General features: G+C 38.8%; 2 protein-coding genes across 2 annotated transcripts in view; both read left to right on the plus strand.

The window, feature by feature from the left end:
* LOC105224889 (ankyrin-3) overlaps positions 1-22,660 on the plus strand; it is a 610,175-nt gene that overhangs the window by 368,950 nt on the left and 218,565 nt on the right. The gene's annotated exons all lie outside the window — the stretch shown is intronic.
* Positions 19,600-22,382, plus strand: LOC125779717 (uncharacterized). The gene is made up of 2 exons (XM_049460992.1): positions 19,600-20,859; positions 22,314-22,382. Exons 1-2 carry the CDS (start codon positions 19,600-19,602, stop codon positions 22,380-22,382), a joined length of 1,329 nt encoding a protein of 442 aa, XP_049316949.1.

A 22,660-nucleotide genomic window follows, 5' to 3' on the forward strand; every position in this document is an offset into this window, starting at 1 on the left:
GCTAGCGGCACATCTGAAAAAAAAGTTTCTACTTCAAATTGTGCATATTATAATAGCTACTCGCCAAAATTTCAGAAATTTATCTTGCGCAATTATCTGTTGACAGTCGTTTTTGTGAGTCTATTTCGGTGATTTCCCCAAAATGGAAAAAATTGAATATCGAGCTGTAATTAAATTTTTATTTTTGAAAGGCAATACGCCTTCACAAATCAAAGATGAGTTGGACTCTGTGTATGGTGACCCTGCACCATCGTTTACCACCGTAAAATTTTGGGCAGCTGAATTTAAACGTGGTCGCAGGAGCTTGGAAGATGATGAACGTCCTGGGCGTCCAAAAACTGTAACCACTAACGATAACATCGCTAAAGTTCATCAATTGGTACCGCCGGATTAAAGTTAGGGAAATAGCTGAGATTCTGAAGATGTCAAAAGAAACTGTTTGTCACATATTAAACCAAGATTTGGGCATGAGAAAGCTGTCCGCGCGTTGGGTGCCGCGTTTGCTTACGCTAGACCACAAACGTGAGCGCATGAACATTTCCAGCGCTCTGTTGGCTCAGTTTAGAGGCAATAAGACTGAGTTTTGGCGCCGATTGATAACTGTAGACGAAACTTGGATTTATCATTATACGCCCGAAACAAAAAACCAATCTAAACAGTGGATTGAAAAGGTGGGAACCAGCCCCAAAAAAACCTAAAGCCGTGTATTCGGCTGGGAAAGTGATGGCGAGTGTTTTTTGGGACAGCCATGGAATTATTTTTATCGACTATCTTGAAAAAGGAAAAACTATATCAGGAGCATACTACGCATCATTATTGGACAAGCTAAAGGAAGAAATTTCGAAAAATCGGCCACATTTGCAAAAAAAGAAAGTCTTGTTCCACCAAGACAACGCACCATCTCACACCTTAACAGTCGCCATGACGAAAATCCACGAATTGCGGTTCGAACTGCTTGACCATCCACCTTATTCACCGGATCTAGCACCAAGCGACTTTTTTTTGTTTCCTAAACTTAAAACTGCGCTCGGCGGCCAGAGATTTTTGTCAAATGAGGAGGCAATCTCTTTCGTGAACTCGTATTTTGCAGACAAAAACGCCAAGTACTATTTGGAAGGGTTGCAGAGATGGGAGCATCGCTGGGAGAAGTGTGTGGAGACTATGTAGAAAAAAAAAAAAAAATTTTGAAAAAGTCAAGTGCATCATGGTTAGGTCGGTTATTTATCGGACAGCCCTCGTACTTCATGGTTTCCGTTTAAATATTCCTCGCTAGAGAGCTCTGATAATGAACGCGTCCGATTGCTGCTAAATTTAAAGGGCTATAGGGAGAACCGCGGCCTCCGACGCGCTACTTATGGCACGCTCCCGCCGACCTAATCGGACGGTACCGCCACAAACGTTAAGTCTTGCAATTTTTAAATCTGTAATATCATCGAAAATATTCATTTAAATCAAATGAGAGAGCCTTATACTAAATCATCAATGTATTTAAGGAATTTAATAGGATAACAGTTACACTGTATTCATTAAAATCTCTTCGAAGATTAGCTATTATTTGTCGTAAAAAGTAAATGACAAAAAACTGTTGTTGTGGGATATCTATAAGAGTTCTCTGTAGATCTTTTCAAAGTGTACAAAACTTGGTACATTATTTCGATAAATCTCGTAGGTTTCAGCCTGCGTTTGCAACGCAAGCGAAAAAAAAAATTAATTATTTACGACATCACCTTAGAAAACTCAAAAATAACAGTATTTCTCCACTATTTAATGGATGCTATTATACAAATAAACCTTCCACTTCAGTCACTCTATCTACTAAAAAAAATCCGTTGAGCAGTTTTAAAAATTTAAGCATACAAAGGGACATAGAGACAGAAAAATCGACTTTCTTTTATACTATCAATTTAAATATTATAGCCGAGTTAACAAGAGCGCGCCACTGGATATTCCAAGCAAAGCCAGGTCCTTCTCCACCTGGTCTTTCCAACGCAGTGGAGGTCTTCCTCTTCCTCTGCTTCCCCCGGCGGGTACTGCGTCGATTACTTTCAGAGCTGGAGTGTTTTCGTCCACTCGGACAACATGACCTAGCCAGCGTAGCCTTGTCTTTTAAATCGCTGAACTAAGTCAATATCGTCGTATATCTCATACAGCTCATCTTTCCATCGAATGCGATATTCGCCATGGCCAACGTGCAAAGGACCATAAAATCCTCTGCACCTTATAGCAGAACAGGAATAATGAGTGACTTATAGAGTTTGATTTTTTGTCGTCAAGAGAGGGCTTTATTTCTCAATTGCCTACTCAGTCCGAAGCAGCACCTGTTGGCAAGAGTTATTCTGCGTTGGATTTCCAGGCTGACATTTTTGGTGGTGTTTATACTAGTTACAAGGTCAACAGTGACGTGAGAGCCAAGTCGCGAGTGCGACGACTGTTTGTTTGATGACAGGAGATATATCGTCTTGCCCTCGTTCAGCCCAGACCAATTTGCTTTGCTTCCTTGTCCAGTCTGGAGAAAGTAGAACTAACGGTGCGAGTGTTGAGGCCGATAATATCAATATCATCTTTTGGTATTGCTCAACATCAGTTTACACAGCCGTATTAGTTTTGCTGGGATACCAAATTCTGACATCGCGGCATAAAGGTAGCTCCTTTTCGTGCTGTCGAAAGCAGCTTTGAAATCGACGAAGAGGTGTTGTGTGCCGATTCTCTTTTCACCAGTCTTTTCCACGATTTGGCGTATGGTGAATACCTATTCTTTCGTCCGACCATATTTTACAAAGAAGCTGATGCATGCTCCTTATCCGTTCTGCGCCGTCGTGTCTGAAAAGCTCGGCCGGCAATCCACCGGCCCCCCCGCTTTGTTGTTCTTCAGAAGGGCAATTTCTATTCACACTTTTTATTGTCGGGCAGTGGAACGTCTGCTCCATCGTCATCTATTGGGGAATCAGGTTCGCCTTCTTCTGGCGGTGTACGTTCACTGCCATTCAGCATGCTGGAGAAGTGTTCCCTCCATAAATTTAGTATGCTCTGCGCATCAGTCACTAGATGACCGCTGGGGTTCTACAACAGTATGCTTCGGTCTTGAGACCTTTTGTTAGTCGCCAAAGCTTTTCGTAGAATTACGAGCATTGCCCCTGTCGGCCAGCTTATCAAGCTCTTCGTACTCACGCACTTCGGCCTCTTTTGTTTTTGTCTGAAATGCGACACGCTTCCCTCTTCAACTCTCGGTATCTATCCGGTCCCGCATGTGTTGTGGTCGATTGTTCCCGTGCAATGTTGGCAGTCTGTTTTCTCTCTGCTGCGACACGTCACTCTTCATCGTACCAGCGGTTCTTTTGCATTTCCCGAAGACTAATGGTTTCGGTTGCAGCTGTATGTAAGGAACTTGAAATGCCGTCCAACAATTGCTTTATACCGAGTTGTTGACAAGTGCTCTCAGAGCGCAGGAGTGCAAGTCGACTAAAAAATCGTTTGGCTGTCTGTTGTGGTTACAGTTCCAAATCACTTCATTGAAATGATTTGAAACTGATCCTCGCTAAATCTGTCCGTGCGACTCTGATTTTGCGCAATCTACTTGTCAGCACTGGAAAAATACTAGTCAGCACTGGAAAACTGTTACATTATCACAGCTGATTTAGACACTACAAAGGGAAAAAAATGTAAACAAACAGATTTTTTTTAAAGCAATGAATCTAATTTCACCTGAAAATCGACCAAGCAAATGAAAAAATGCATCCATTATTTCTATTATATGGAAAATATTTAAAAAAGACGGCTTTTATTTCAAAATACTATATGACAATCTTTTCTTTTGATAAATATTAAGCGATGTGAATTCTTGAATGACAATAACAGCTGTTTTTTAATCTTTCTAACGGCAGTGAGAACACTGTTGGGTTATGAAATGCTTAAATGTAATCTAATCTTTGAAATTTTCGGTATGAACATAGTATAATCTGCAACTTACAAAATTTAACAATTTTTTATGTTAAGGAAAATATAACCCATAAGTTTGTATTTCAACTAATTTTATAGATAAATTTTTTCTTTATAAATTTCCGAAAGCATTTTTTCATGAAGTATTGTTTTGGATTTGAAAATAGTTATATTAGGGTTTCGTATTTATAATCAAACTTCAACAATTATTTTTTTTTTATATTTATACTAATAAATAATTAAACAAATATGTACCTTTTCGGTCGGCCACTTTTTGCCATTTTTCCGCTAGAAACATTATTCGATCAGTGAAAAACTTTCATCAGTGTAAATCGAAATATTGAAGTTTCCACAACGGAAGCTATCGAACCATCGTTGTGCTACACGAAATGAAACAGCATCGTCTCCGTAAACTTGACAAATATCATTGGTGGCTTGCGTGCATTCTTCCCTTTTTTATACACAATAGCAATACAATTTATACACACAGCACAATTACGGCTGTTGAGCTGAATTGCCACTGAATTGACCACGAGCTTTTGCCAAGCAAAAACTATTACCGTCGGAATTTAAACTTAACGCAGCAAACTCAACTAGCATCAATACATAAGGTCATCAACCAGTTACTCTCAACCTTGGTCTTCGTCGTACACTATGACCTACTGATAGACCTAAAAAAACATGGATCCGTTACTATCACTCACTACGACGGGAGAACTTGCTGAAACCACGGAATATGGTATTTCGACAGTGGACCAGCGAGCCCTTTTCAACCCCCTTACCGAGCACATGTACAGTCGAAACTGTCTATAACGAAGTTTTCTTTATCGCGTAGCAATTATAAGAACACTGTTTTGGGTCTACTTTAAGTGTAAAATTTTCTCCATATAACGAATTTTCCTATAGCGAATATTTCCTTATAACGAAGGATTTTTTGCGACCGTAACTTCAAGATTGAAGCGTTTTCAATCTCCATATAACGGATTTATTCAAATAATTTGACGTCGCTTTCTTGGTTATTGTTGTTGTTATTGTTGCTCTGTGTACTTTGTTGCTTCCACTTCGCACAAGCTGAAACTGATGCTTTGAACCGTTTATTTTCCATAAAATTGAAAGATTATTTCGGGGAACCATCGAGCTATGCAAGTTTCAACCGAAACCTTTATTAAAAGAAGCTATTGATAATAAATGAAGTTGAAAAGGGAAAAGCTTCAAAAAAAAGACTTTGCTAAGCAATTTGGAATTCCTTCTAGTAGCTTATCTACGATTTAAAAAAACAAGGATAAGCTTTTAACCAGTGTCACAGATAATGCATACTTGTACTTTTGAGGGTATTGACGAAGCAACCAAAATTTTAAAATCGTCACGGCATTGTTCAAAAAACATGGTGGGGTGAAAGTGCTGTCGCTAACATCCAAACTCGTGATGAATCGATAACGAATGTTTTGCCAAAATTGTTGGAAAAATGAGACGGATTTGTTTTTTATGTGCTTACCTAATAAAACGATGGCGTTTAAAAATGAAAAGTACAGGGTAGGCCATTTAAAGTTGACCCATTTGTTTCTAAAAAAAAAGAACAAAAGAAAACAATGTTTTTTGTTCATTTCAAAAATAATTTATTTTGGTCCAAGGGGATTTGTTTCAGCTAATATTTAAAAATTAGATCGCGTAAATGGGCACCTTTAACTTTGACAGCTAAATGCACTCTTTTTTCGACATTTTCCATGACTTTGGCCAATGTTTCGGATGATATGGCGGCTGTTTCACGTCGAATGTTGGCTTTCAGTTGAGCTAAGGTCTTTGGCTTATTAGCGTATACCTTGGATTTCAAATAACCCCACAAATAAAAGTCTGGTGGCGTCAAATCTGGTGATCTCGGTGGCCAGTCAACATCACCATTTTTTTCGCCAAAAGTCAAGTTCGTTTTCAGCCATTTCGATGGCCCATTTGCCAAAATTAAGGCGTCGCGGATAATCAGCTGGGTTTAGTTTTTGTGCCATTTGAATTTTATATGGAAACATCTGCAAATCTATATGAATTATGCGTCGGAGAGTGGTGCGAGAGATGTCTAATTCCTGAGAGCGGCGATAACTCGATGTCGATGGAGTCTCCTCAATACTGGCTCGTACAGCTTCGATATTTTCATCAGAACGTCTTGTGCATTGTCTGGATGCATGACTGGCATTACTGAGATTACCGGTGTTCACAAATTTTGTGAATTGTGTTCTTAACTGGAGCACTTTTCACTTTATTTTTTTTGCGAAACGCACGTTGAGTTAACACAATTGAAAAGTTATTTTGAATATAAAGCTGAACAATTTCAGCGCGTTCTTTTGGAGTGTACTGTTCCATGGTATAAATTGTCTTCGAATGACGCTTCTAACGCGGTATGACATTAGCCGATTTGTCAGCGCTGTTAAAAGTTACAGCATTGCCAGATGGGTCAACTTTAAATGGCCTACCCTGTACTTTGGGAGGGAAAACAGCAAAGAGAGAAGGTTTTGGTGGCATGCAATATGACCGGATTGTAGAAAGTTAAATTGCTAATCATAGGAAAGGCCAAGAATCCAAGATGCTTCAAAGGAATAATATCTCTAGACCTGGATTATTAATTTAATACGAAAGCATGGATGACAAGCAAATTTTTTTTGAAATGGCTCTTGAAATTGGATCGAAAGTTTGCTTCTCAACAAAGAATCATTTACTCTTTATTGACAACTGCGCTGCGCACCCTAGGGATGTAAAGGACCTATTGAAAAATATTGAAATTGCTTATTTCCCACCCAATATGACTTCGTTACATCAGCCAATGGATCAATTTGTAACCTTAAACGCATTACAGGAAACGCGTTTTTTCAAATGGAGAAGAAAGAACCTCCCACGCGCATAAATTTGCTGGATGCCATACAAAACTTAAGTAAAGTGTGGGATGTCAATGTAAAATCCGAGATAATTGCAAACTGTTTTAAAAAAACAAGATTTGTAAAAGTTGGCACCTCAACAAACAGGATGCCTCGGCACGAAAAAAACTATCTACCGTTATCCCACTTCGCTTTTTTGGAGTCTTCATTTAAAACAGTTACTAATATTAATGCAACATTTAAAGACTAGATCAATGTTGACAGTGATGCCATTACTACAGACAACCCTTGCGACGAAATTACCCTTGAAAGTGTTCAAGAAAGTTTTGGGCACCTGCTATCACAGGTAAGGAAACAATAATAAAGAAAATCCTTGGCTAATAATTTTCTGATGATCATTATTGTTTCTCTTTTAACAGATTCGGATGAATACGAAGAAGAATCTGCGGTTATTGTGAAAGCGTTACCCACATATGGACAACTTTCTTCATCCGTTGAAGGTTTCCGTACCTATTTGGAAATGAAAACGAGCGTACCATGCACCGTGCTTACTTCTCTAAATGTATTAGAAAATTATATTGAAGAAGAAATGTGGAAAAATTTACTTCAATCCAAAATAACTGAGTACTACAAATAAAAAATGTTGAAAGGAACAACATTTTATTCTTTTCTATATAGCGAAGTAACTATCCAGTCCTTTGGAATTCGTTAAAAGATCGTTATAAAGAGTTACTAAACCATTGTATTGATATCACCAAACCCAGCGTCACATCAGTCTCTCATAGCATGTCTGACGTGGCTCACCACATTGTCACCACGGGCCATCCGGTAGCTGAACGAGTCCGCCGACTAGTCGGTGACAAAGTAAAAGCAGCAAAATATGACATCAGCCTGCTCTTAGAGCTTGGGGTGATAAGACCTTCTAGCAGCAACTGTGTCAGTCCCATCCACGTGCTACTCAAGAAGCTCGACTACTGGAGATTTCAGGCGACTCAACGCGCAAACGATCCCTGAGGGCTACCCAGTATCTATCGCTGAAGACTTATTTGAGCTCTTCCACGGTAAAAAATTTTTTCAACAATCGATCTCACTCGTGCATATCATTAGATTCCTGTGGCTCCAGAAAACATCGAGAAGACAGCAGTCACATCAACTTTCGGTTCTTTTGAGCTCCTGGGAATACCGCCGGGATTACGCAATGCAACCCAAACCTTTCAGCGCCACATGGACAACATCTTAAAAGGTTTGGACTTCGTTGGCAGTTTCATTGATAACCTCATAGTGGCTTCTGAAACCTTTCTTCTCTCACAACTGACGCATCCAAATCAGCCAAAAGCGCATCGTTAGAGCAATTCGAGGATAGCATCTGTAAGCCAATTGGATTTTTCTCCAGGAAGCTCAATCTCGCAGAGGTGAAGTACAGCACGTACGACAGAGAGCTGTTAGCAATATTTGCAGTTATTAAATTTTTCCGACACATACTGGAGGGACGCCACTTTATTATTAAAACGGATCACAAGCCCTTAACCTACGCTTTCGCCCAGAGAGCCAGCAGAGCTTCACCATGACAGCTAAACCAGCTCGACTACTGAGATCGTTTACCTCAAAGACGAAGAAAACGTGGTAGCTGACGCGCTATCCAGGATCAGATCCAGAGGATGATGAAATCCAGCAGCTTATTCGCAACAACAACACGACCTCGAAATTCCAACGTCTACCAATTGTCGAAAATATCTAAATTTATTGTGACATATCATCTGGTGAGGTAAGACCTTTCATTCCCAAAAATCTTCGCTGAGTGGCCTTCGACACAGTCCATGGAATCTCCCATCCCAATAGTCGAGTTACGGCCCGCACACTCAAGCAAAAGTTCATTTGGCCGGGCATCACGAAGGACGCACTGAACTAGTCCCGCAATTGAATACCGTGCAAACGCTCCAAGACTCAGCGTCACAATCGCCTCACACCAAAACACATTGACGTAACTGTCGCTAGGTTCCACCATGTACACCTCGACCTCATTGAACTTCCAGTTGTCAATCATCTCACGTACAATCATAGATAGATTTTCCAGATGGCCCGTTTCCGCGCTCTTTACGGCTTTGACACGGCTGATTGGAGCACATCGCATAAGAACAACACCCTATCATCCGCAATTAAATGGACTGGTAGAAAGGTGGCACAGAGCGCTCTAATGTTCAACTCTGTTTCTCCTTGGTCGAAAGTTCTTTCAACCGTGCTCCTAGGTATTCGCACGTGCTATAAAGAAAACCTAAACGCCTTACCTGCTGACCTTGTATTTGGCAAAGGTTTATGTGTGCCTGGAAAATTTTTCGTTTCAGAGGACATGACACCGGACGCACAGACTTTCTTCGAGAAGTTTCGTGAGCATATTAGAAGATTAAGGCCCACACCCTATTGCTCATCACACTAAATCTCGATGCAGTAAGGCTACCTCTAGAACCACCCTATTCTGGATCGCACGAATTTTTAGAGCACATAGGTGATTACGTTTTTAAAATTAAAGTCGATGGAAGAGAAAAGATTGTCTCCGTGGACAAGCTCAAGTCAACATACATCGCCAAAGAAGACACTGAAAAAACTCAGCAGCCCGGAGAACTTGTGAAAATTTATAAACCTCAACGAGTTTAAGAACCAACCACCAATCAATTTCTGCCAGCAGCTGGAATCATGGACAAGCCTCTTCGTACTTATTCCAGGAGAGATAAGACTGTTCATTCCCCTCGTATCCTATGAAAGTCACGGGGAAGAGAGTATATGTGGCAACTCTTCCTGCAAGAAATTCCACCACAGCACAATTACAGCTGTTGAGCTGAACTGCAGGTACGAGTCTTATGCCACTGACCAATTACAATTACAGATAGCTAAACAGCTGAATTGAAGTTACGATTCTCATGCCACTGAAAAGTTATAGCAGAAACAGCCAAAAACGTAGACCCGTGGCCGGTGTCAGCTGATACGACCTATCTTATGGGCGCGCAATGTAAGTGAACAGCGAAAAACGCTACGCCCTTCTCTCTTTGCCGTAGGATGCTGTAGGAATCCACGGCATTTGGATTTTTGCCGTAGAAACGTGTCAGCTCATTGCTCTCTCACAACGCAGGGTTGCCAATCTCAATATACTCAATATACTTTATATGTAATTATAAAAGTTGTCTTCAATATGTTTGACATTTTTTTAAAATAACTCAAAATCAGAGTCGAATGCTATTATTTATGAATATATAAACTATTTTTAATAGTTTGTTTTTAGTTTTGATATTTTATATTATAAAAAATTGTAATTGCGTATTGAGCAATAGCAACATTGTTCAAATGAAAACGAACAAAGATGGCTGATTTCTGAGTTTTTACCACGGGCTCAACTTTTAACACATTTTGCTCGCTAAGGAAGGAAAATGAAAGAAGGCAGTAGCGTTTTTGGCTGTTTCTGCTATTATTATTCTAGCCTCTTCTGACGCAACCAGAACATTATTTTAGCAAATTCTTACACTACCATATGCTAATACATATATAAACGTTCATTTTTCAAAGCAAAAGTTTCAAAGTGTTATTATATACGTAAGAGTCATTTGATGCCATTGGAGTAAAAGGGCTTTTAACGCTAAATACATATACATATACGACACCTATTGACAAAATACGAGAAAAACTTTTTCGACTACTCAATATTTTAATTTAATTTTACGCTTTTTTATTTTTTTATTTAGCAGTGTAGTGCAAAGGCCAACCTGAAAGAAACTTATGTTTTTCTAAATAAAAAATATTGAAAACGTAGATACTGAAAACATAGAAAAGCACTGTCTAATTTTAAAACTAATCAAGATAGATAAAGGGTTGCGTTTACATATATAAATAAGCATGATGACGAGACGAGTTAAAATCTGGATGACCGTCTGTTATTCTGCCTGTCCGTGCAGGCTGTAATTTGAGTGAAAATTGAGATATCTTGATGGAACTTGGCATGCGTGATATTTAGTAAAAAGAAAATTACGAGTTCGTAGAGGAGATCACTGCCACGCCCACAGAACGCCATTAACTGAAAACCCATAAAGTGCTCTAACTAAGTACTTAATTATATAAAACTGTAATTTGGCAGACGGGATTGAAGTAGCAAAAGACACCTGTAGGTTAAAAAAAGTGGGCGTGGCCCCGCCCTCTAATAATGTACATATCTTCTAAACCACTAAAATTACAACAATCAAATTTGCTTAGCGCAAATATTATAAGAACTCCTACCGAAATTGTGAAAATAAATGAAATCGGAAGATAACCCCACTCACTTCCCATATAACGGTACTTTTCAAAACTATTAAAAGCGCAATAAATCAATAACTAATTACACCAGATACATTAAATTTTACCTCCGAGATGCTATGAGAGGGCTGCATTTGGAGAAATCCCGTTTCTTGGGCCCCGACCGACCGAATTCTTTTTTCGATTTCGTAATTTAGTATGTGGCATTTTAGCTATGTTCCTATGACCCTATCAAAAGTTTAAAATCCATTTGATTCTCTCACTTTCCAGTAAGTAAGTAATTAATATAACGGGATACACTTGTACTAATATTGTCTGTTCAAGCCCCTAGTTACCGAATATGTGCACCCCAGTATCTATAGTTGACTCTTGACCGAAAAAATCAGTCAATAAGTGAGATATACAATTGAAATTTATAGGGAATTCTTTCCTGACAATAGTATTTCTGTGTATCAAAAACTTTATATAAAGATTTTCCAACTTCTAGGTGACTTTATACTGGATATATCGGCCAATATTTCAGTTATCTCGAAGAAAATTACAGAACGGGTTTCACTCATAACAGTATATTTTTATGCCTAAATATAAATAATTGGGACTCCCATATACTAGGTATAATGATTTTCGTTTTTCTAACATATCTTATGGCGAATTTGTCGGTCATTGTATGAGTTATAAAGAGTACTAGTTTAAACTCGCGGATCCGCCGCTCTTGATTGTCAATGATATCATTTATCGTGATAACAATATAATGAAATAGTTAAAATGGCAAACAACATTTTTTCTTCTGTGGAGGGATGTTTCGCCTTCCCACTTTAGCTCGCCTTCAAACGGAAATTGTAAGGCAATCCAGAGGATACTTTGTCAAAGACCGGAAGTCGTGAACTGTTTGAGCCATATGTAGAAGAATCATTTCTGGCCACTCCCAAGTGAATGGCGATCAGAGAACTTTCCTCACTTGTGTGAACTTCTACACATGACTCCATTCTCCACACCACCAACAATGTTAGCCTGGAAATCCAATGCAGGATAACTCTTGCCAACAGGTGCTACTTCGGACTGAGTAGGCATTTGAGAAGTAAAGTCCTCTCTCGATGAACAAAAACCAAACTATTAATCACTCATAATTCCCGTCCTGATATATGGTGCAGAGGCTTGGACGATAACAACAACTGATGAGTCGACGTTGCGAGTTTTCGAGAGAAAAGTTCTGAGAAAGATTTATGGTCATTTGCGTGTTGGCTACGGCAAATATCGCGTTCAATGGAACGATGAGCTGTATGAGATATATGACGACATTGACATAGGTCATGTTGTCCGAATGGACGAAAACACTCCAGCTCTGAACGTATTCGGCGCAGTACCCACCGGGGGAAGCAGAGGAAGAGGGAGAAGGACCTGGTTTCGCCTGGAATATCCAATTGGGGCCGCATAGGGGAAAAGAAGAAACGTATGGCGCGCAGTTGTTAACTCGGCTATAATCGCGTAGGCAGTGTCTACGCCAATAAAGAAGAAGATATGTGTATGAAAAAAAAACACTTTACCCTTCCAGTAGCTGTGTGATGTTATTTTGTATTATTAAAGTAAAAAAATGCTCACATGATTTTAACAAGAATATTGAACATATGCTTATGTTTTGAAAAATACCTCTTTTTTATATATTTGAATTGTTGTGACTTTTAGCATAGAACGATAGAAAGTAGCCTATACCCGTCCCGAGGTTCCAAGCTACCTGTCATCAATTTTTAGTCAAATCGGTTCAGCCGTTCTTTTGTTATAAATATAGACATAAATTGCGAAATCGAGAGTGATTTTGGAAAAAAGGCCGCCATTAGGACCGACTCCAGGACTAAAGGAATGCCCGTGCAAATTTTCACGTCTTTCTGTGCTATGTTTCGGGCGTAATGCGCTTTATTCTTTTACATATACATTACTAAGGGATCCGGCCACGCGTTGCTGTGGCATACTTTTTATACTTTTCATACAGTGAAAATTTTATTTACGAATAAAGGCTAAATGTTTTTGTCGGTATGAGAATCCAAGGGATTGTACAGTTGTACCCTAGTTTTGAATATATTTATACAAATAAATTTCATTGGAAATAATAACCTATTCAAGGCTGCTTTCTCAATGTCTGGTTTCCACCGTTTCTGACCAGTTAGTACTTTTTATATAACGGGTGATTTTTTTGAGGTTAGGATTTTCATGGATTAGTATTTGACAGATCACGTGGGATTTCAGACATGGTGTCAAAGAGAAAGATGCTCAGTATGCTTTGACATTTCATCATGAATAGACTTACTAACGAGCAACGCTTGCAAATCATTGAATTTTATTACCAAAATCAGTGTTCGGTTCGAAATGTGTTTCGCGCGCGTGTTTTGTTCAGCGATGAGGCTCATTTCTGGTTGAATGGCTACGTAAATAAGCAAAATTGCCGCATTTGGGGTGAAGAGCAACCAGAAGCCGTTCAAGAACTGCCCATGCATCCCGAAAAATGCACTGTTTGGTGTGGTTTGTACGCTGGTGGAATCATTGGACCGTATTTTTTCAAAGATGCTGTTGGACGCAACGTTACGGTGAATGGCGATCGCTATCGTTCGATGCTAACAAACTTTTTGTTGCCAAAAATGGAAGAACTGAACTTGGTTGACATGTGGTTTCAACAAGATGGCGCTACATGCCACACAGCTCGCGATTCTATGGCCATTTTGAGGGAAAACTTCGGACAACAATTCATCTCAAGAAATGGACCCGTAAGTTGGCCACCAAGATCATGCGATTTAATGCCTTTAGACTATTTTTTGTGGGGCTACGTCAAGTCTAAAGTCTACAGAAATAAGCCAGCAACTATTCCAGCTTTGGAAGACAACATTTCCGAAGAAATTCGGGCTATTCCGGCCGAAATGCTCGAAAAAGTTGCCCAAAATTGGACTTTCCGAATGGACCACCTAAGACGCAGCCGCGGTCAACATTTAAATGAAATTATCTTCAAAAAGTAAATGTCATGAACCAGTCTAACGTTTCAAATAAAGAACCGATGAGATTTTGCAAATTTTATGCGTTTTTTTTTAAAAAAAAGTTATCAAGCTCTTAAAAAATCACCCTTTATAAAGATATAAGATATGTATATACAAAATTGCTTAGATTCCGATAGTCTGGTTGACGTTTTACATCTTAAAGTATTTTCCTGGTTCTTGCAAGTTGCAGGTTCAGTTGCACCCGAACTTGGCCTTTTCTTTTGTTTTTTTTTTTAACACTTTCATTGCTTCAACAGCTGTCCTATAGCGGGATTCTGTAACCAGTCTCTAGTCTCTATTTGAGACATTTTGAGGCAAAGTCTCAATTTGAGACTAGTTACTATTCACGAAACAGTCTCTAGCGTTAGTCTCAAAATATTGAGACCTGGTAGTTAGCCGGTCACAAAACTAAAAAGAGCTCTTGTCTGCCATTTTGAATATACTGAATAGAGATCATCATAGATATTAATCGATTGTCGTATTTTTATATTTTGTAAGCAACTCAAACACGAAAAAGTTAAAAATAAATTAATTTTACATAAATTTCGTAAATATTATGAAACAAAGTCAACATATATTTTCATTTTTATTGATAACTATGTTTTTTGACGATGCTATAGAAAATTTAATATTTGTTACCGACATATTCATTTTCATTCAAGTGTAAAAACTTCTCTGAATAATGAAATGTAATAGATTTTGTGACTGTCACTTACAGAATGACTGTATGTATGACTGGCGCATTGTTTGATATGCTTTGATCACCAAAAGTTCGTTTCATCGAAGAGGTGATTTTAATGAAAAGAAGCTTAGCAGTAAATTGCCTTGGTCTGTGAGAACAAATTCAACAGCTGAATAATTAGTGGTTTTACAGCCCTTATTGTGCGAGACGCTAGTGGCTGTATCACGGCGAATGAGAATTTGGCAGTGCAAGTAAGAAACATTTTTTTGTCAGTTGAAAAGATATCAATGTGGAGTATTTCTCCTGCGTAGTAAGGAATTGATGTCTCCCGAAGGACTTGTTTTTTTTGGTATGCCTATCGTACTTTGATTTGGTGTATATCTTGCAATTTATTGCTATTTCATTGGCCTACTTCGCAATTTTTGAAAAATAATAATTGCAAATGATTTGTTTAGTATTTTTCTTGGCGGGTCTGTGCGTGCGGTTATGTTCGGTGGGGACAATTTCCATTTCTTCATTTTTATCTGTAATGTTGACCATGATATTTTTGAAGTGTTGGAATTTGTTTGCCGGAAAATCTAGCACCAAACTATGTTGTATACTGGTTTGGCTTGGTAGATCCCAGTGTATCTCGTTTACTACGTCTGTGTTAATTTTTTTTTTTTTTTTTTTATTGAAACGTAATAAATGAGGGGTCTACATTTCATTGAAATTGCAACTAGTGATAAATTTAAACTAACAAGCAATATTTTTCGCAATGTATGAAGCAAAACAATAAAAGCTGTAATAACAAGCTTTTCTTTTTTAAACTAAATTTTGTAACTAAATATAATGATATTTGTTATTTTCTTAGATTCGTAATAGATCATGAAACGTTGTTCTTTTCAGTCTGCGCCTGCTATTTCTAGCCTCTCCTAGTTGTCGGGCTTCACTGTTTATATGATTTTGTAACCTTTCTGCATGTTTCGATGCTGTTTCGCGAATGACTTCCCGAACCATTTTTAAATGAAGATCGCGGTGCAGATCCGAATTTCGTATGTACCACGGCGCATTTACCATTTTTCGCAGAACTTTGTTTTGGAATCTTTGAACCGCTTCGATGTATAACGGGGCAGCGCATCCCCATAGTTGAATTCCATATGTCCAAATAGGTTTCAAAGTTTGGTTGTAGACTAGGAGTTTATTTAATGTTGTTAAGGGTGATTTCTTGCCGATTAACCAGTTTATTTTGTGGTATTTTAGTTTTAATTCTGAAACTTTTTTTTGTATATGCTCCTTCCAATTCAACTTTGCATCCAACGTCATACCAAGATATTTCACCGAGGTGGAATACGGAATTACTTCATTTCCAATATGTAAGGGGATGTATGTAGCACTTTTGTTAGTGAAGTTTACATGGATAGACTTCAACTCGTTTAAAGTAATGTACCATTTCTGTGTCCATTCTACGATTTGATTTAGTGAAGATTGCATTCTTTGCGATGACTCAACTACATTTTTGCCGGTCGTAATGATGCAGGTATCATCTGCAAATGTGGCGATTGCGCAGTTTGGCGGCGTAGGCATGTCGCTAGTAAACAAAATATATAAGATTGGCCCCAGGACACTTCCTTGAGGTACTCCTGTTTTTATCGGCTGTAACGTAGTATATGCTTGTCCCTGCTTGATTCTGAAGTAGCGGTTGCTCAGGTAAGAGTCAACTAGTTCGGTTAGATACTGAGGAAAGTGAAGTCTTAATTTATGAAGTAAGCCATGGTGCCATACTCTATCGAAAGCCTGCGATACGTCAAGAAAAACAGCTGTGCAATTGTGCTTTTTTTCCATCGCTTTTTCAATTATGCTCGTTATTCGATGAACTTGATCGATTGTGGAATGTTGAGATCTAAATCCAAATTGATGAATGGGTATAAGTTCTTTTTCTTCAATTACGTTCTGAAGTCTTCTTATGATTACAGCTTCAAGTAGTTTGGATAAAATAGGCAACAGTGAAATTGGACGATATGACGAGGCTTCATGTGCGCTTTTGCCAGGTTTTTGTACCATAATAATTTCAGATACTTTCCACGACAGCGGGACGTATCTGAGATTTAAGCAAGCGTTTATTATCACTGTAAGCTTTTCTATTGCTTTTCGCGTTAGGTTTTTTAGTATATCAGCAGTAACCAAGTCAAAGCCGGGAGCCTTTTTTGGTTTAAATCTACTGTTTAATCCAAACAAATACTCCTCTGCATTACTCCCACAAATTACAAAAAGTAATAGAGGCGTAATGTAGAGGAGTATAAACCGCCCCAACTTCATGCAACAGGCGAAAAAGGAGGAATGAAGGAGACGATTTTCCCGCGCTTTCACCAAAAAGGTATTATTATCCCGCCAACATACAGAAGCGAACACAAATGAAATTAAGCGAATCACAAGTGAAACGATATACAAGTGAAGTACACAGTGAATACAGAAAAACACAAGTGAACACTAAGAAAAACAAAATTCACAGAAATTAAGCAAGTGGACAATTATTACATCAATTTAATATTAAAAACCCAAGCAGATACAGCGGTGACAATCCCTATTCAAGTGGACAAACACTGGAGAAACCACCAAATCGGCACATTCGATAAACAACAACAACTCAGGATTTAAAGCAGCAGCAGGTTACAATCATTTAATAAATTAACATAGATTTACATATTTATATCTACAAATAACACATTTAACCATCATTGGTTGCACACATTCACACACCCATATATTTATAATTATATTAAACTCAATTAAACTCGAACATTTATAACGATAAAACTAAAACGAAATATCTTTTAATAAAACGCAATCGGCCCCATACGTCGACATACCCCGACATTTTTGGTCCCATCGAGCCGGATTAATTAAAAGAAAAAGTCTTCGTGGGAATTCTACCACCAACATCATTGGAGTTCCAGAACCAAACCCAAAAACCCAAAGAGTGCACCCAACAAACAAAAAGCCTACAAGTAATTATAAACAAAAGCAACCCGAAATTAACAAAAAGCGGAAAAACTGTAAGTGCGACCCATATTTTTTCTATATATTATTATAAAGTGCAAATCATATTTGTTAAAAAATACCCAATTGTCAAATTGTGTCCTTAAGCATACTTAAGCATAATTTATTTGTTCTATTGGGTTGACAAAAATTTGATTTGCACTATTTAATTATATATACATACATACCTGCATATACTTACCCAAGAGAAGAAGTGCAATAATAAAATATATGCATATGTTTTGCCGTCGGCTATTGCATTCTTCTCGTTAAACTAAAATTACATATAAGTAAATATACACCCGCTACATACCTGCATACGAATAGCGCACCCATTCGCTTATATTTGTTGGTGACAAAATTTGCTAGCGAACAGCACGTCAAAAGACAAATACCCAGTAGGAAATTAAAAAGGTGACCCAGTAGGAAAAAGTGCAAAACCCTGCAAAAATTTTATTTATCGATTTTTTTGTTACGATTCATCGGAAATTTAATAATTTCATAAATATTAACCATCGGACACCATCGAGATAAAAACAATAAAATTAATTTGAAATTAAATAAATAAATCACTATACAAAAAGTTTTTAAAGTTTGTTTTCTTAAATTTTCGTAACTCTACGCGATTTATTTTTCTCATTCAACCCAAATATTAAATATATCTTACCCAAAGATGGAAATGGAAGATTTCAAAATCACAACAACGGATTTAATTGAATTCGTGGAAGACCATCTTCAGACCCAAAGTGAAGATGAATCGGTCTATACCCTCGAAATTAAAAGGGTCGAACTAAATTCGCTTTACGAAAAAGCAAAGCACTCATACGATGCGATCAGAAGAATTTCCCGCGAAAGTCATGAAACCATCGATTTCTTTAAAGTGAAAGAAAAATACCAAAAAAGTTACAGAATGTACCTCTCTTGCTTAGCTTCCATCAACGAAGATGTAGATGCGCGTAAAACACAAGTGTCAACCCAACCCATTAAGGAAAGGACTTCAGAAGCCACAATGATGGATTTCGCTCCTGCAGTTCACCTTCCACCATGCGACACCGACATCTTTTACGGAGATTACACAACCTGGCCCACCTTCAGGGATATGTTTACAGCACTGTATATCCGTAACCCAAGGATTAGTAACGTGGAAAGACTCTTTCACCTTACTCAGAAGACCCGAGGAGAAGCAAGAGAGGTTATTCAAAACGCACCCTTAACAAATGATGGTTTCATACTTGCCTGGAAAAATTTAGTCGACCAGTACGAAAATAAGAGGTTGCAGGTAAACACCCAATTAAAGACCCTTTTTAACCTACCCCAAGTAACTCAGGAAACAGGTTGTGCTATAAAAAGCTTACAACGTTCCGTTAATAACGTTTTAACTAATTTAAACAACCTTGAGATTGACACACAAAGCTGGGATCCGATATTAATATATCTTTGTAGTTCCAAACTACCTAAACAAACTCTCGAAACCTTTGAATATACCCTAGCAGACAATTCAGATATACCGACGTGGTCAAATTTCGACAATTTTTTAACCCACAAATACAAAACCCTCGAATCTGTTGGAAATTTCAAAGCTTCAGTAGCAAAATTACCCCCATTCCACACCGGTGCAGTTAAAAGAACAGATGAAAAGAAATACAACACTTTTCATGCAAACGTGGCTGAAACGCCAATTGCTAGACCCTCTAATACCCAAAGAAATAATAATTTCAACTTTACTCAACATAATATAGATACAGAAAGCTGTAAGCTCTGTAAAAAGCAGCACCCTATTCGAGAATGTCCCAAATTTCTCGCAATGAATGTGGAGTCACGTATCTCCACAATCAAAAAATATGGTTATTGCTATAACTGCTTGGCCATATCACACAGCTACAAGAACTGTGTGAGTAAATTCTCGTGTCGTAAGTGTCACAAAAAACACAATACTCTGATACACAGAGAATCCAGCTTTCGACCTGAATCCACTCCGGAAATACCAAACGTCACTAGTTCGAACCATGAAAACGCTTCAAGTACCGCACTACCCACCCAAAGCACAAATACAAATCGGCAAGCCTACACTACAACTATACAGTCCACTATATCATCAACCCAAGACCCACCCAACCCAAGTAGGAAGCAGATATTACTCGGTACTGCAATGGTTCAAATAGAACATAATGGCCAGCGATATTCCGCGAGAGCCCTTATTGATTCAGGATCGGAAGCCACATTTATATCTCGAAGACTTCAGAGAAGCTTGGATATACCCACCCACTCTGTATCAGCCCAAGTGACCGGACTAAACAATGCAGTTTCAGCAACACCAACGAACATCTGTGAAATCACGCTTTGCTCACCCTTAAACACAAATTATAAGCTATCAGCACAGGCATTTATACTAAATAGCCTAACTGATAATTTACCCTCATACCCTATAGATCCAAAGCAGTGTCTTAAAAATCTTGGATTCACTTTAGCCGACACCCAATTTCACAAACCCAGACCCGTGGATATACTAATCGGCAGTGATATCTATCCAAGTATTTTACTCAATGGAGTAAAGAGGAACATACTAGGTTCACTCTTAGCTCAAGAGACAGAATTCGGATGGATATTGTCCGGACCCATAACCCAACCCTCCCAAAATTCCGCCATAGTATCATTTCACAATAAAGTGAATCCCGAGAGTCTTCTCACACGTTTTTGGGAGGTGGAGGAAATCCCAAAGGAATCCGTAGTTTCCAAATCGGACCAAATTTGTGAGGAAATTTTCCAAAAAACTACCCGTCGTAATCCAGATGGGCGCTATATAGTAACCCTACCCTTCAAAGAACCCGACAATATTGATATCGGACAATCTAGACATATAGCGTTGGCCCAATTCCTCAGAAATGAACGAGCTTTACTTAAAAAACCCGAAGTGAAAGCAGAATACGACAAAGCAATCATGGAATATTTGGAACTCGGACAAATGAAGAAAGTAGAGTATGACCCTTCTGGTAAAGCGACCCAATATTACTTACCACACCACGCGGTCATTAAACCCGACCGTATAACCACGAAATTGCGTGTGGTATTTAACGCATCTTGCCCCACGTCAAATCACAAAAGCTTGAATGACGTCTTACATATCGGGCCTACTTTACAGACAGACCTTGTCATTCTGATAACAAATTGGCGACTCTTCCAATTCGTTTTTAACGCCGATATTCAGAAAATGTACCGGCAAATACTCGTAGACCCTAAACACACTCGGTTCCAAAGGATATTATTTAGGAAGTCCCCGGAAGACACAATAGAAGACTTCGAATTGCAAACAGTCACGTTCGGCATAAATTGTGCACCGTATCTAGCAATCCGGATCCTCATGAAACTTGCCGATGATATAGAAGAAACCCACCCATTAGCAGCCAAAATACTTCGCCAGGAAATGTGAGTAGACGATGTTTTAGCCGGAACACATGACCTGACCACGGCAAAGTCAGCACGAGATGAACTCATTTCCGCTCTGAAGACCCCAGGATTCGCTCTGCGAAAATGGACCTCCAATGACCCACACATTCTGAAAGGACTTCCACAGGATCATCTTTTGGAGACAGAAACACTCAACCTTTCGGAACCCGAGAACACCAAAACCCTGGGCATTCGATGGAACTCCAAAAAGGATTCATTTTTCTTCCTCGTCAACCCAATGGAGAAAAAACCCGCATACACCAAACGAGAAGTTTTATCAGCCATAGCAAAATTGTTTGACCCAGCCGGTTGGCTTAGTCCAATAATAATCACGGCAAAAATAATTATGCAACAAATATGGCTCGATAAAACTGACTGGGATGAAAGCCTGAAGCCCCTCACCCTTCATCGATGGAACAGTTTCGTGAAGGATTATGAAAACATAAATAAAATTGAAATACCCAGGTGGACCCATTTTAACCCAACAGCCACCATTGAATTCCACGGTTTCTCTGATGCTTCAGAAAAAGCATATGCCGCGACACTTTATATAAGGGTTTCAGTTGGAGACAAAATATGGACAACTCTCTTAGTGTCAAAAACAAGAGTTGCTCCCATTAAAACCGTATCCCTACCCAGATTGGAACTCTGCGGAGCGGTTCTACTGGCTAACCTTTTTAACTCTACCCTACCCCAACTACACCTAACCCAATATAAGAATTATTTTTGGACTGACTCAACCATAGTTCTCGCTTGGTTAAACAAACCACCCTGTTCATGGACCACTTTCGTTTCTCATCGAGTAGCTGCAATCACCGAGAAAGTAGGAGTCGAAAATTGGAACCATGTGGAAAGCCAAGACAATCCCGCAGACTTGGCAAGCCGAGGTTGTACACCCACCGATCTATTAAATTGCAACCTCTGGTGGCATGGACCCCAATGGCTACAACATGAAAAGGAGCATTTCCCAGCAACGGAGAAAATATACAACACCACCGTGGAATTCAAATCCGTTAAGACGTTTGCGATAACCACCCAAGAGGATATACTCGAAAGGTTTTCCTCATTCCCCAGAGCAATTCGCGTTATCGCTTACCTATTCAGGTTTTGCGCAAATGCCTCACCAAGGAGGCGAGAAATTGATTACTCAAACCACGAAATAACCCCGGAAGAGTTCAAAACAACCCGAATGAAGTTAATCATTCGCACCCAAAAAACACATTTCCGAGAAGAATATGATGCATTGACCCGTAAAACCCAAATACATAAGAAAAGTTCATTATTGACTTTAAATCCATTCATTGACCCTAAAGGAGTTATGCGAAGTGACGGAAGATTAACCAATTCCGCAGCGCTATCATATAATGAGCGCCATCCTATCCTATTACCCTATAATAGTCGTATAACAAAATTACTAACTC

This window comes from Bactrocera dorsalis, chromosome 6 (assembly GCF_023373825.1).
Source record: "Bactrocera dorsalis isolate Fly_Bdor chromosome 6, ASM2337382v1, whole genome shotgun sequence".
Lineage (NCBI taxonomy): Eukaryota > Metazoa > Arthropoda > Insecta > Diptera > Tephritidae > Bactrocera > Bactrocera dorsalis.